This window comes from Microcaecilia unicolor, chromosome 7 (assembly GCF_901765095.1).
Source record: "Microcaecilia unicolor chromosome 7, aMicUni1.1, whole genome shotgun sequence".
NCBI lineage: Eukaryota > Metazoa > Chordata > Amphibia > Gymnophiona > Siphonopidae > Microcaecilia > Microcaecilia unicolor.
Window position 1 is genome coordinate 268,312,286 of NC_044037.1, and position 13,283 is coordinate 268,325,568.

General features: G+C 39.4%; 1 protein-coding gene across 1 annotated transcript in view; it reads right to left on the reverse strand.

Annotated features, from left to right (window-relative positions):
* Positions 1 to 4,476: 4,476 nt before the first annotated feature.
* Positions 4,477 to 13,283, reverse strand: part of RAB3GAP1 (RAB3 GTPase activating protein catalytic subunit 1) — a 134,166-nt gene continuing 125,359 nt past the window's right edge. The window contains exon 24 of the mRNA XM_030209160.1: positions 4,477 to 5,812. Within this exon, the coding sequence (XP_030065020.1) occupies positions 5,585 to 5,812 (228 nt within the window). The 3' untranslated portion in view covers positions 4,477 to 5,584. The remainder of the gene's footprint in view (positions 5,813 to 13,283) is intronic.

Sequence of the window (13,283 nt, forward strand, 5' to 3'; positions counted from 1 at the left end):
AAAGCAGTTAGCTTAGCAGGGTTTAAAGAAGGTTTGGCTAATTTCCTAGAAAAGTCCATGTTTTATTTTGTTTGATTTCTATTGATAACCTTAAGAGTGGACTAACACAGCTACCACACTCCTCTACTTAAGATGGAAGATACCGCATACAGCCGCATGAAAAAACAAATGAACAAACTTTTGGAAAAAGAAACAAAAGTGAACAGTCATCTTTACTTTCTGACAATCTGCAAGAAGAATGACATCATTCCCAAAGGACTGAGGATCAAAAATCCTTTGGCTACTACTTACAATTCTGACTATGCAGAGAAACTCTGCAAACGCACTAGTCAGAAAGTAAGAAATGAACTTATACATCAACTCTACAAGAAAAAAAATAATACAAACCCACATTATGGGTCATCTGCTGACTTATAAAACTGTACATATGGAGAATTTCTACCTGGGTGACCCATTCTGGTGCCATGTCCCTTGGTCAGACCATAAGACTCTGGTGGTCACTTTTTACTAGAGGGAAGCTACTAGACTTTTGAGTCTACTGTCACTTCTCCTCCTTTTAAATCAAGAAGCAGACAGCAAGGATTTCTTGTGTAAGTGGGATGAGTTATGTAGTTCTACCCTGAATAGTATGGCTTCCATCAAAGTTTTGCCCAAACTCACCCATAGGGTATCACCCTGGTACAGTGAAGATATCCTCCTCCTGAAGAGGCAGTGTAGAAAATTAGAGAGACAGTGGCCCAGACTTCATTGGGAGACATTAATAATTACAAGCCTGTCACTTCATTGTTGACTAAAGTAATGGAGAGAATAGTTGGTACTCAGCTTATGAATCATCTTTTTTTTTTTTCTTCCTCTTGCATAAATCCCAGTCAGACTTTAGGCCTTGTTATAGTACTGAGACTTGACAACCTTAATATCTGATTTTAGGAAAGCAATCTGTCTAGGCTTTAAGATTTTAGTGATGCAGTTTGACATGTCAAGTGCCTTTGACCTCATTGATCATGAGTTACTTTTAGGCCTGTTTGACAATTCGGACTGTGTGGAAAGGTTCACCAATGGTTCCGCGGCTTCCTACAATCTAGATCATATCAGGTAAAATTGTAAGGTTGTTTCTCACCATCCTGGTCTTCTGACTGCAGGGTGCCACAGGACTCGCTGCTATATCCAATCCTGTTCAATGTTATGATGGTTTTGTTAGATGAAAGACCGGCGGCAGCAGGGTTCTGCACTTTAATGTATGCAGATGATGTCACAATCTATATCCCTTTCAAGACTGGCCTTCCAGAAATTGTTCGTAAGATTTGGCTTGGTCTTGATTTGTTGGAATCCTGGCACTCCAAATTTACATTTAGGTTAGAGATAAAACTATATTTCTTGTGATAACCAATCCCTTTGACCGTACCGTATATAATAATTTTACCATTGGCAACATGTCCTACCCCCTAGACACTACGCTTAGAGTACTGGGTGTATTAATGGACAGTTACCTCAGGTTCAACCCTCAGGTTTCCCTCAGTAGTGAAAAAATCCTTCAGGTCTGTTTGGAAGCGGAGACGAATCCAGATCATATTCCTTGCCTGATATATTTAGACTGTTAGTTCAATCATTGGTTTAACTCAGTTTGATTACTGCAATTCCATCTATGCTGGATGTAATGAGCATAGGAGCCGATGCTATTAGTATCCCTTGAAAAAGCGGTGTGGAGCAAAACAGGCACCTGTCGGGATCACTCGTTCGGGACTACAGGCTAAATAGGAAGACTTGTGAATCGGAGAACAGCGTCATTACAGATAAGTGTGGTTTAGCAATTAAAGGGGCGTTATAAGCTCAGCCACCGTATTGCTACATCACCTAACACCTACACTCATATGGGAGTATTGACAAATGTTAAAATATTAAGATTTAATTATTAGAAAAATCCCAAACTAAAAAATCAAGAAAAAGATAGAGGCAGGAGGGGGTCAGTCTATGATTATAAGCGTCACTAAACAGGGGTTCACCTGTATTGGTGCCAAGTATCACCCCAGTGATTCTATGAGACTTTCCCTGACAACAAACGTATTTCACTCCCTAGTTTATCTCTACTAGCTATGTATTGAGTATTGCAAACGATATAGTAGAGCATTGCTATTGATATTTGACTATCCTAGAAATAAGCAGTGGATTTTCCCCAAGTCCATTTTAATAATGGTCTATGGATTTTTCCTTTAGGAAGCCATCCAAACCTTTTTTAAACTCCACTAAGCTAACAGCTTTTACTACATTATCTGGCAACGAATTCCAAAGTTTAATTACACGTTGAGTGAAGAAATATTTTCTCAGATTCATTTTAAACTTACTACTTTCTAGCTTCATTTCGTGCCCCCTAGTCCTAGTATTTTTGGAAACAGTAAACTAGCGATTCACGTCTACCCATTCCACTCCACTTATTTTATAGACCTCTATCATATTTCCCCTCAGCCATCTTTTCTCCAAGCTGAAGAGCCCTAGCCACTTTAGCCTTTCCTCACAGGAATGTCACCCATCCCCTTTATCATTTTTGTTGCCCTTCTCTGTATCTTTTGTAATTCCACTATATCTTTTTTGAGATGCGGTGACCAGAATTGAACACAATAGTCAAGGTGTGGTCGCACCATGGAGTGATACAAAGGCATTATAATGTCCTCATTTTTGTTTTCCATTCCTTTCCGAATAATACCCAACATTCTATTTGCTTTCTTAGCCGCCTAAATCCCTTTCCCAGTCGGTGACTCCTAACGTGGAACCTTGCATTACATAACTAAAATTCGGGTTCCTCTTTCCCACATGCATCACTTTGCACTTGCTCACATTAAACGTCACCTGCCATTTAGATGCCCAAGCTCTCAGTCTCATAAGGTCCTCTTGTAATTTTTCACAATCCTCTTGCAATTTAACAACTTTGAATAACTTTGTGTCGTCAGCATTACCTCACTAGTGTTATAGGCCCACAGCTCTAGAACACTGGTCCCATAGCACTCCTGTTGGAAACTTTGCCTGCTTTTATGGCTCAGCTTAAGACCTATTTGTTTATTGTTGCCTTTGGCCTTAGCCACATTTTGCAGACCACTGATTGTGTGGTTACATGATTTTTTTTTTTTGCTCTCTCTTAATGTCCTCTCCTCTTTTCTTCCTGCTTTGTACCCATCTATATACTATTTTTTTGTTACATTTGTACCCCGCGCTTTCCCAATCATGGCAGGCTCAATGCGGCTTACATATTGTATACAGGTACTTATTTGTACCTGGGGCAATGGAGGGTTAAGTGACTTGCCCAGAGGCACACGGAGCTGCCTGTGCCTGAAGTGGAAATTGAACTCAGTTCCTCAGGTCCCCAGGACCAAAGTCCACCACCCTAACCACTAGGCCACTCCTTGTATATAGAGTTCTTTTCTGCTTTTATTATTCTTTATAGACTTGTAATGTAAAGTGCTCTGATGGCTTGTCCCTAGGGCGGTATATTAAGCTGCTTAATAAAAACTTGAAGCTTGGAAACAGGGCATCAATTTATAAGTTGCGGGGGGGGGGGGGGGGGGGGGCAGAAACTCTTGCACCAGCCTTACTTGCCAGAGCTTATGCTCATCCCTGTTTTCTTCATTAGAATCTGCTTGAATTTTCATTTAAGAATTTTTGAATCACCCTGTGGACATGGGTGGAGTCTAGTTAACTACTGATGTACTTTGTCAAGGAAATTTTAGGAACGAGAGGTAGTTTTGGTTTTCCTTGAGAAAAGGAGTGAATGCAATCAAGATTTTTAATTTTTAATTACTGTTTGAATACTTGTGTAACTGTTCTTTCACACTGAAGGTGCAGAATGGGTTGTATTGATCAGGGAAAAAAGAACCCTCCTACTTTAATGCATTTTGAATTGCGTTTTTGTAGCCAGCAGAATGTGAAAAGTGTACAAGGGTATGAAGATATTTAAAAGACATTGTATTTTGGTAGAGCAAGGTTTCTAATAGTCACACTGTCTCTGGATAAACTCAGGCTCTTAAGTCAGGTACTATTTATTAAGCCAATGTAAGAATTAATTGCAGCATATTTTCTCTCACTTTTACTACTTAGGCTGACTCCATAAAAACATATTGATCTGCAAAGAAGTTGTACCTTTATGTCTTTATATTACAGGGGATTCTCCCATTTTAAATCTTTGTGTAGTTACAATTCAATCAACTATATTTACATTTGATAGTTTGTTCAAAACAGTTTGGAGTTTTTTTTTTTTTTACACTGGTTTGTTCCCCCCCCCCCCCCCAGTAGGAAAAACAAGGACTCCTATATGTGATAGAGGGTGATATAATCTTTGTGATTTCCCCTATCAGGAGATTTAAGGTTCTAGTTACTCAAATATCTATATAAGAACACAAATATTATGACTATTGGAATTTTGAACAAAATTTCAAACGCAAGTATAGTCTATTATAAGTTTGTTATCTCAATACAGAAGGTATTAAACCATTTAAAGAGCAATGTCTTTATTAATCATTAATTTTAAAAGATCATATTTAATCCTTTACCCTATTTGTGTTTAAGCAAGATCTCTTTAAAAGAAACATTTGCTGTTTACATATTCATTTTACATTCAAAGCGCAATGCTTGCAGAGTATCTTTCATATGAAGGGTTACAGTCGTTAGCACAGAATTCATACTTATGGAATGACAATTACCAAAACATCTAAATTGGAAAACACAACATTTCAAGTTCCACAGTATGTCCTGCCTACAGACAAATTTCACGAGATAGCTGTTCCAGTTTGAGTTTACAGGCAATGGAGCCATAACATTGGCCAACTCAAAATCAGTATACATCATTTGAGAATACATTAGAATCTATTTTCATTTGAGGCTTATTATACAGTTTCAGAAATAATCTGTTTTCATATTCAGTGAAAAAGTCAATTACATGAAACTGTCCTGGTCTTTCATAACTATGCATCAGAGTATGTCCATAAAATAATTATTTCAGTATACAGAATCTTTAAATCATCACTATAGCTTGAGAATCACACTGCTTATCCAAAATTAGGTTATCAGAACTTATTTGATGCATACTAGAAATAATAAATAGAACAAATTCTACAAAGTGATTAGACTGTACAGAGTGCTTTTAGTGTAAAAAAAGGCTCAAATCCGTCAACCTGTTTGGCTAATTTAAGGTTTGCACTGCCTTAGGTTTGGCACTGGTGAGGATCCTAGAATATTTACATAAAATTAAGTTTAATGATTTACTATCAATGCTTTATTATACATTAATGCTTATACACTACATTCACGTTTCACTCAAAAAAAAAAAAAAAAAAAAGAAGCTAAGTAATATACTAAGACTTTCATAAATAGTCCACAACAACTTTAAATATTGCACTTAGCAAATGAGTATTGATTAAGTTCTGTCTCAAAGACTATCACAAAACTACATGAAGGCTTAGGGCAGGTACATTTAGATGTTGCTGGCTCTCAAGATTATTCTGCATTTGTACATGGGTAGCAAAGCCATGTACAGATACTCTGCTGCTTACTGGAGAGGGAAGGGTAACCATATGCAATGGGATTCAGAGAGCTAAGAGGCTTAGAAGAATGATGTGTCAGCTGAAAAGGCCCCAGCAAGTCTGAAATCCTCTTTTGTTAAGACACTGTACATGCGTTGTGGCAGTGCTTTAGAGTAAGGTGCAGGTCGAGGTACAGTTGTTCGCAAAATGATTTCACGGCCAGCTGGTGGTGGAAAATCCGAGATTGCTCCTGAATTCTGTTTTCGATCTTCGTAAGAGCCATCATCTAGTGAAGACATTGTTGCAGCCTTTAAGAAAAAGACAAACACTTAATGGATGTTGAGGAAAGCTGCAGTATCAACTGAAACATGTAGATGCACTTTCAGATGGGCTGATGCAACAAAAATATGGTACACACAAGTCAAAGAAGGAAAATCAAGAAAACAAAATCCTATAAATTCTAACGTGTGCATATGTAGATGGTGAATTTATGCTTGTTAGTTTTAAAGTTTATATTTTTACAGTAAGATGCCCCAAATAATTAGCTACTGTATAAAAATAAAATGTATTTACTGAGTTTAAGACTCATGAAAGATGCTTGACTGACAATACCCAAATCCCAGATTTGTCCATTTATCCAGTCTGTGCAGTTCCTCAAAATAACCTGCCTTACTCGTGCTCTAAAGCAGTGTTTTCTCAAGCCATTCCTGGCATACCCCACTAACCAGTTTGATTTTCGGGGTATCCCTAATGAATATACATAAGACATATTGGTACACAGTAGAGGCAAATCTCTCATATGTATATTCAATATGGATATCCTAGAAAACAGACTGACTAGGGGGGTTATTCCAGGAATGGTTTGAGAAACACCTCCCCTAAGGGTGAGAATGTACTTTATGTCTATTCAATCTTTGGCTTTTCTGTTAGCACTAAAATTGTGATTTATTTATTCAAAGGAATGTGGATAGACCACTGGAACCCAAAGCAGCAGCTTATTTCATATAGGCCATTAAACAGCTTTCAAATGACATAATAAGAACATAAAAATAAAATATTTTAATAATTGCTAATTATTACCTGCACTATCGTGCCCTATCACTATCATATTTACATGCTAATGCTTTATTTTTGCTTTAGTGGAACCATACAAGTTTTCTTCAAGGCTCAGTAACACCTCTCCATAAATTATGTGGAAGAGGTCTGGAAGTGGGATCATATCTATTTCATATCTTCAGTGACACCTCAGGAAGAGACCTAGTGATCAAAATAGCACTAGAGATTTTGCAGAGCTGTTTCCTGTACGACCGGATGAGCCATTTTTACCTTTTTTGTTTGTTTGATTAAATTCATGTATATTCAAGTAATGTAGAAAATAGATTCAATGATTCAATCTAATGAAGTCATTAATGCATCTCCCTTTTTTGAACCTCTATGCCATTTGAAAGAGGGAAAGAATACCTAAGCATTAATTTCTAAAACTAGTTACATTATGCCTGCAGCAATGTGAAGCCTAGAACCGCCCCCTCCCCCTGGTCGATAGCTGATTTTGTATAAGAGTTAAACGTCAGAAAGTTAACATTGCTGTGGGCCAAATTTGATTCCATCAAGCTCCATATGGTGGATCCAAACAAATCTGCTAGTAGGAACAGCATGGAACAATTTTAAAAATAAAAATGATTTAAACAAAGCTTCATATGCTTTTAAGCTGTCACCTACCCCTCTCTTATATGAAAATAGGGTATTTATGGTGATAAAGGGCCATGTATATTAAGACCTCTGGGTGGCTTATGTGCTGGTGCTTTTATAATCACTCCTTATGCAATAAGTCAATACACAGAAAGAACAGAATTCTGATGCATTTTTTCTGTAGCTGCCAAAATATGGAACTGTCTCATTATCATCCTGATATGATTGGCTCCAGAAAGATCACACCCTAATCCTTAAATTGTTTCATCAGTGTGCGGTAACTGACTGCATAAACACAATTTTAGCTAGAAAGTTCAGCTGGCCTAAGCTGGAAATCAAAAAACAAGTAGCTGTAATTTTATTTTTCACAGTATATCCCACTCTAGAAAACCCTGACTTTACATAACGGCATTCTACATTAATCCATTTTTAGAGACAGAAATGTTCTTTTTTTTTAAAATTTGGACTGACAATTTTCTCAATGCTTTGAGCTTCCAATTCAGCTAGAACCAAGGTTGTAAGCCTTTATTCAAAAACTACCAGGAAATGTTTTCTCTAGTTATTACTCTCCTCTCAACTTACTTTAGTCCAGCTATGCTGGAAGGAGGATATAAAAGAAAGAAAGAAATTACCCTGTGCCTGAATTGACTCCCCTACCCGGGATTTTGCATTTAGCTGATGTCTTTTTATTGAAAGCTCAAGATGAGTTACATTTAAGTATTTTCTTGTTACTGGAGAGCTCACAATCTAAATCTGTACCTGAGGCAATGGAAAGTCAAGTGAGTTGCCCAAGGTCACAAGGAGCATTTATAGGATTTGAACCCTGGCCTCCTTGGATCTCAGCCCATTGCTCCAACCACAATGCATCTAACCTCCTCCATTTTATTTTCAAGCCTGACTGATGTGGACAGAGAAAGGCCTGAGCTGGGAACTGAATTAAGTTGGCCCCACATTTTGTTTTTGAAGATGACCTAGTTTTTCTTTAGGCTAAGCAGCTTTAAAATCCATGTTCTGAAACATTCATATTTTGGAAAAGTAGAAGATTTTTGCACTAGTTAGTATGAAATTATTTCACACATTAGTACCAACATCTGCAGAAAGGTATTGATTTGAATAAACCTACATGAAGAGGTGAGAAAAAATGAGGTAAGAAAGGCTAATTTTTACCTCATCAGGAGATTCAGTCAGCTTGAGAAAAGTGAGAAAGGAAACCGTGATAAAGACAGAAACAAAGCCAAGTCTGAGATGGTTTACAAGGAAGTAGACAGAGATCAAGCTTTTTGCTTTAAAAGACAAAGTTCTAAATTAAGACTGCATTTCATTAAGAAAAATATCCTAATAAACCAACAGTGCACACACACAATATCACGATACACACATTGCTGAACATACAACAATTCTGTCCACTTGGTTCAATAAACAAGTCTGAAGAAATGAACATAGAGACATTTATGTTTAACGTTTTTCCTTTAACAACTTAAAAAATGAAACAATATATTTCTAAACAGATTTTGCATAACCAGGAAACAGAGGTCATCCTTTAGTATCAAAAAACTGGTGGGATAGTGTGGGGGGAGCAGGAGAGGAAATATAAGTTTACACAATATAGGATTAATATATTATGTTTGATAAAGTAACATTTTGGACTGCAACATGAGTAGTAAAAAAACAAACAAACCCCACAAACTTATTGGAATTTGCATTATGTCGCTAGTTTCATACAGAATCAAAGCTCATGAATATTGCTCGACAAAAGTGATACATATTACAAAGCAATAATATCCAACACGTGTCATTTGATGCTCAGCCATAATGGAACAAAACAAACCTGTCCAGGACTAAAACTAAGATGTTTTGAGCTAGACCTGTTTTTATAATGAATAGAGCACAAAATGGTGCTCTAAATGACCAGATGTCCACTGGACAGAATCAGGGATGATCCCCTAACACCATCCCCCCCCCCCCCAGTGGTCACTGACTTCCTCCCACCCCCCAAAATGTGAATAAAAATATGACTTACCAGCCTCTATGACAGCCTCAGATGTTAAAGTCAGGTCTATTAGAGCAACATTCAGGTCCCTGGAGTAGTGTAGTGGTCAGTGCAGTGCACCATGAAGTGGGGGACTCATCTCCCTCTATCTGTCACATTTGTGGTGGAAACTGTGAGCCCTCCAAAACTCACTAGAAACTCACTGTATCCACATATACGTGCCCCCTTCACCAACAAGGGCTATTGTAGTGGTGTACAGTTGTGGGCAGTGGGTTTTGGGGGGGGGGGCTCAGCAGACAAGATAAGGAAGCAACGGAGAGATGGGTATCTGGAAGCATGATTTTGAAGTCCACTGCAGTGCCCCATTTCTCTCCTGGGATATCTTGGGGCCAGTCTACTAAAAATGCTGGCCCCTCCTACATCCCAACAGCTTGATTTCCTAAGTTTTCTTGTTTGGACATTTTTTTCCCCCCAAAATGTCAAAAGCATAAAACCTTGTTACAAACAGTATTTTCAAAAACAAAAGACAGACTTTTTCTTTTTTGAAAATTACTTTCTTTTCTATTGGGATTTTGGATGTTTTTTGCAAAACATCCAGTCGGACTTAGACATCATATTAAAAAATGCCCCTCCATGTGTGGCAAGCATTGTGGGAAAGTTAGTTTTGTGACCTTTATCACCCACAATTGATATCACTTTTTGAATTATAATTCCACCACAGTAAATTGCATGATTTATCTTGAATTTTCAGTCCTTCCTGGCTTTCAAACACTTGTGACTTCAGTCACAATGGAAACCAGAAATTAATTTTTCCCTAGTCAAGCCAAAATTCTATAATTATATCAAGGGCTGGAAACGTTAGAAAACCCAAGACACCAGCAGGTAAAGCGAAGATACTTACCTGTAGCAGGTATTCTGAGGACAGCAGGCCATTCATTCTCACATATGGGTGACATCATCCATGTTGCCCGGTACAGAGCTTAAACAAGCTAGTATAGCTTTAAGAACAAGTGCAGTGTACCCACTGCATATGAGTGAGTGCCTTCCCGCCCACCTCAAGAGCGTGGGACCATTAGTACAATAACAGCATGGAAAACAACTCCAAGGGGAGGTGGGAGGATATGTGAAATAAATGGCCTGCTGTCCTTGAGGCATACCTGCTACAGGTAAGCATCTTCACTTTCTCTGAGGACAAGCAGGTCATATTCTCACATGTGGGAATCCCTAGCTACTAGGCTCACCGAAAACCACCACAGGTAAACTGGACCTCACTTTGGTGAGGGCAAAATAGTAATTAACCTGAAACTATATACAACTGTGTGAGACTGAATTTTGGAACAGAACAAAATGGGCCTAAGGAAGTGGAGTTGGATTTTAGACCCCAAACAAATTCTACAGAACTGTCTGTCCAAACAGTCTATCACATCGGGTACTATACTCAAGGTAGTAGTAATGTGAATGTGTGGACGGAAGACCACACTGCAGATTTGCAAATTTCTTCAATAGAGACTGACCTCAAGCGGGCTATCAATGCAGACATGGCTCTGACATTGTGAGACTTGACATGACCCTCAAGAGTCAGCCCAGCCTGGTCCTAACTGCATGGAGATCCATGCCTTGGCACCTCCTGTATGGAGGGGGGAGAGCTCCTCCCAGTGCTGATGCTTCTCAGGGACCACAGCCCTCAGTACACCAGAGCTCCTGGCAGTGTGCGTCGAGAGGGATCGATGCCAATGCTTCTTGGCCTTCGCCTGATGCCAGTCATCGATAAGCTCAGTGCCAAGGACGACATCGAATCTCTACACCGCCTCGTGGTCACGTCCGCCCTGCAAGTGGTCAGCATCGAGGCAGGTGGAGACCCACTCAATGCACGGGCCACTCCCAGTGCCAGACACAGGCCTCTCAGCCATACGGACCGATGCAACTCCAGACATCGATAACGATGTTAAGGTTTCGGTCCAGGCTCTAAAAATGTTCTCTCTCTCTAAGCCTTTCTGGCCTGCTGGGTTCTTTTCTTCATATGAAGGTAAAGAACAAAGCTGGAAGGGTATGGATAAGCCTCAAACACTGAAGACACCAAGAAAGAGTGTCTTTGCCAGAGATGGTGCTATTGCACCGGCTACAACACTTAAAGTCACTAGGAACATTTGATGATATGAAAGGGAAAACAGTCGTGGCAATATCAAATAGCTTGATGGTAACTAAAAAAGGGGCTGGCATCAGAAAATATCTAGGAACAAATGCCCAAACGGATCTAAGAGTGTCTATGGTGCGCCACAAAAATAAAGGAAACTTAGAAGTGGGGAAAATCAAACTAAAACTCTATAGGAAGGGAGAGGAACTTTCTCATTATTATTATTTGTTACATTTGTATCCCACATTTTCCCACCTTTTGTAGGCTCAATGTGGCTTACATATAACCGTTAACGGTGTTAGTCGATTACGGTTTGAACAAATATATAGTATGAATGAATGAATACAAAGTGATAATGTGGTATAATGAGGTATATGTATGTATGGTAGGAAACAGTTAGGGGGAACTTAGAGAGGGAAAGGGGGAAGAAGAGTCAGGTAATGCCCGTTGCAGTCTTTGGTTATGTTGTGTCGCAAGTGGCCGGTATTTTTATTTATTTATTTTTGTTACATTTGTACCCCGTGCTTTCCCAATCATGGCAGGCTCAATGCGGCTTACATGGGGCAATGGAGGGTTAAGTGACTTGCCCAGGGTCACAAGGAGCTGCCTGTGCCTGAAGTGGGAATTGAACTCAGTTCCTCAGTTCCCCAGGACCAAAGTCCACCATCCTAACCACTAGGCCACTCCTCCATAGTGGGGTATGCTCTTCTGAACAGGTCTGTCTTTAGTGTTTTCCGAAAATTTAGGTGGTCGAGCGTAGTCTTTACTGCTTTTGGCAATGCGTTCCATAGTTGTGCGATTAGGTAGGAAAAGCTGGTTGCATAGGTGGATTTGTATTTGAATCCTTTGCTGCTTGGGTAGTGGAGGTTTAGATATGATCGTGCAGATTTTGTGGAGTTTCTGGTTGGCAGGTCGATGAGGTCTGACATGTAGCCCGGTGCCTCGCCGTAAATAATTTTGTGAACAGTCGTGCAGATTTTGAAAGTGATGCATTCTTTGATTGGTAGCCAGTGCAATTTTTCTCTGAGTGGTTTGGTGCTGTTGAAACATGTTTTTCTAAATATAAGCCTGGCTGCTGTATTTTAGGCGGTCTGAAGTTTCTTTATTATTTGATCCTTGCATCCCGCATAGATTCCATTACAGTAGTCTGCGTGGCTTAATACCATGGACTGTACCAAGTTACGAAATATTTCCCTCGGGAAGAATGGTTTTAAGCGTTTGAGTTTCCACATTGAGAAAAACAAAGAAAAGAAAGTAAAAAAACAGGGTAAAAAACCCCAAAGGGAAGGCACAAAATCAAAAAAATAATGCTCACACACCAAATGCTGTGAGGAGCGTGGAACAATTGCGTTCTCTACTCACTGAGAATAAGGAGAGACTGATGGCCCCACGCTCTCGCAGCGGGCGGGAAGGCACTTGTGCATGTGCATTAGGGACGTTGCGCATTTTGTAAAAGCTATACTTGTTTAAGCTCCGCACCAGGCGACGTGGATGACATCACCTTCATGTAAGAATATGGCTTGCTTGTCCTCAGAGAATGTTTAGTTCCTTGAATGTCACAAGAAGTCTAGTTTCAAGAGAGTCAAAATATGCAAATAAAGCTGTATTATGAACCAATCTTATGCAAACATACCTCAAATATTCATTGTGGAAATCCCTAAAACCAGCCCTGTGTATGAAAAGTTAGGAGATGCAGACTGAAAGCATGTGGAAATAAACTTGATGACCAGGATTTGTCAGCTTTCAACAACAAACATACTGACAAACCCCCTCCTCCAACATTCCTCTTCATCCCACTCTATCTTGCCTCATGGTGCTCTACTTCCTTATACCCCATCTCTCTTCCAAGGTACTCATTTTCCCTTCCATCCACCCATTTCTATTTGTATCTCTTTCCACCTGTCCCTACATGTTTCCTTCCTATCTCATCTCTATTCTACACTACTGAGAGGCCAAGAGAATGGGG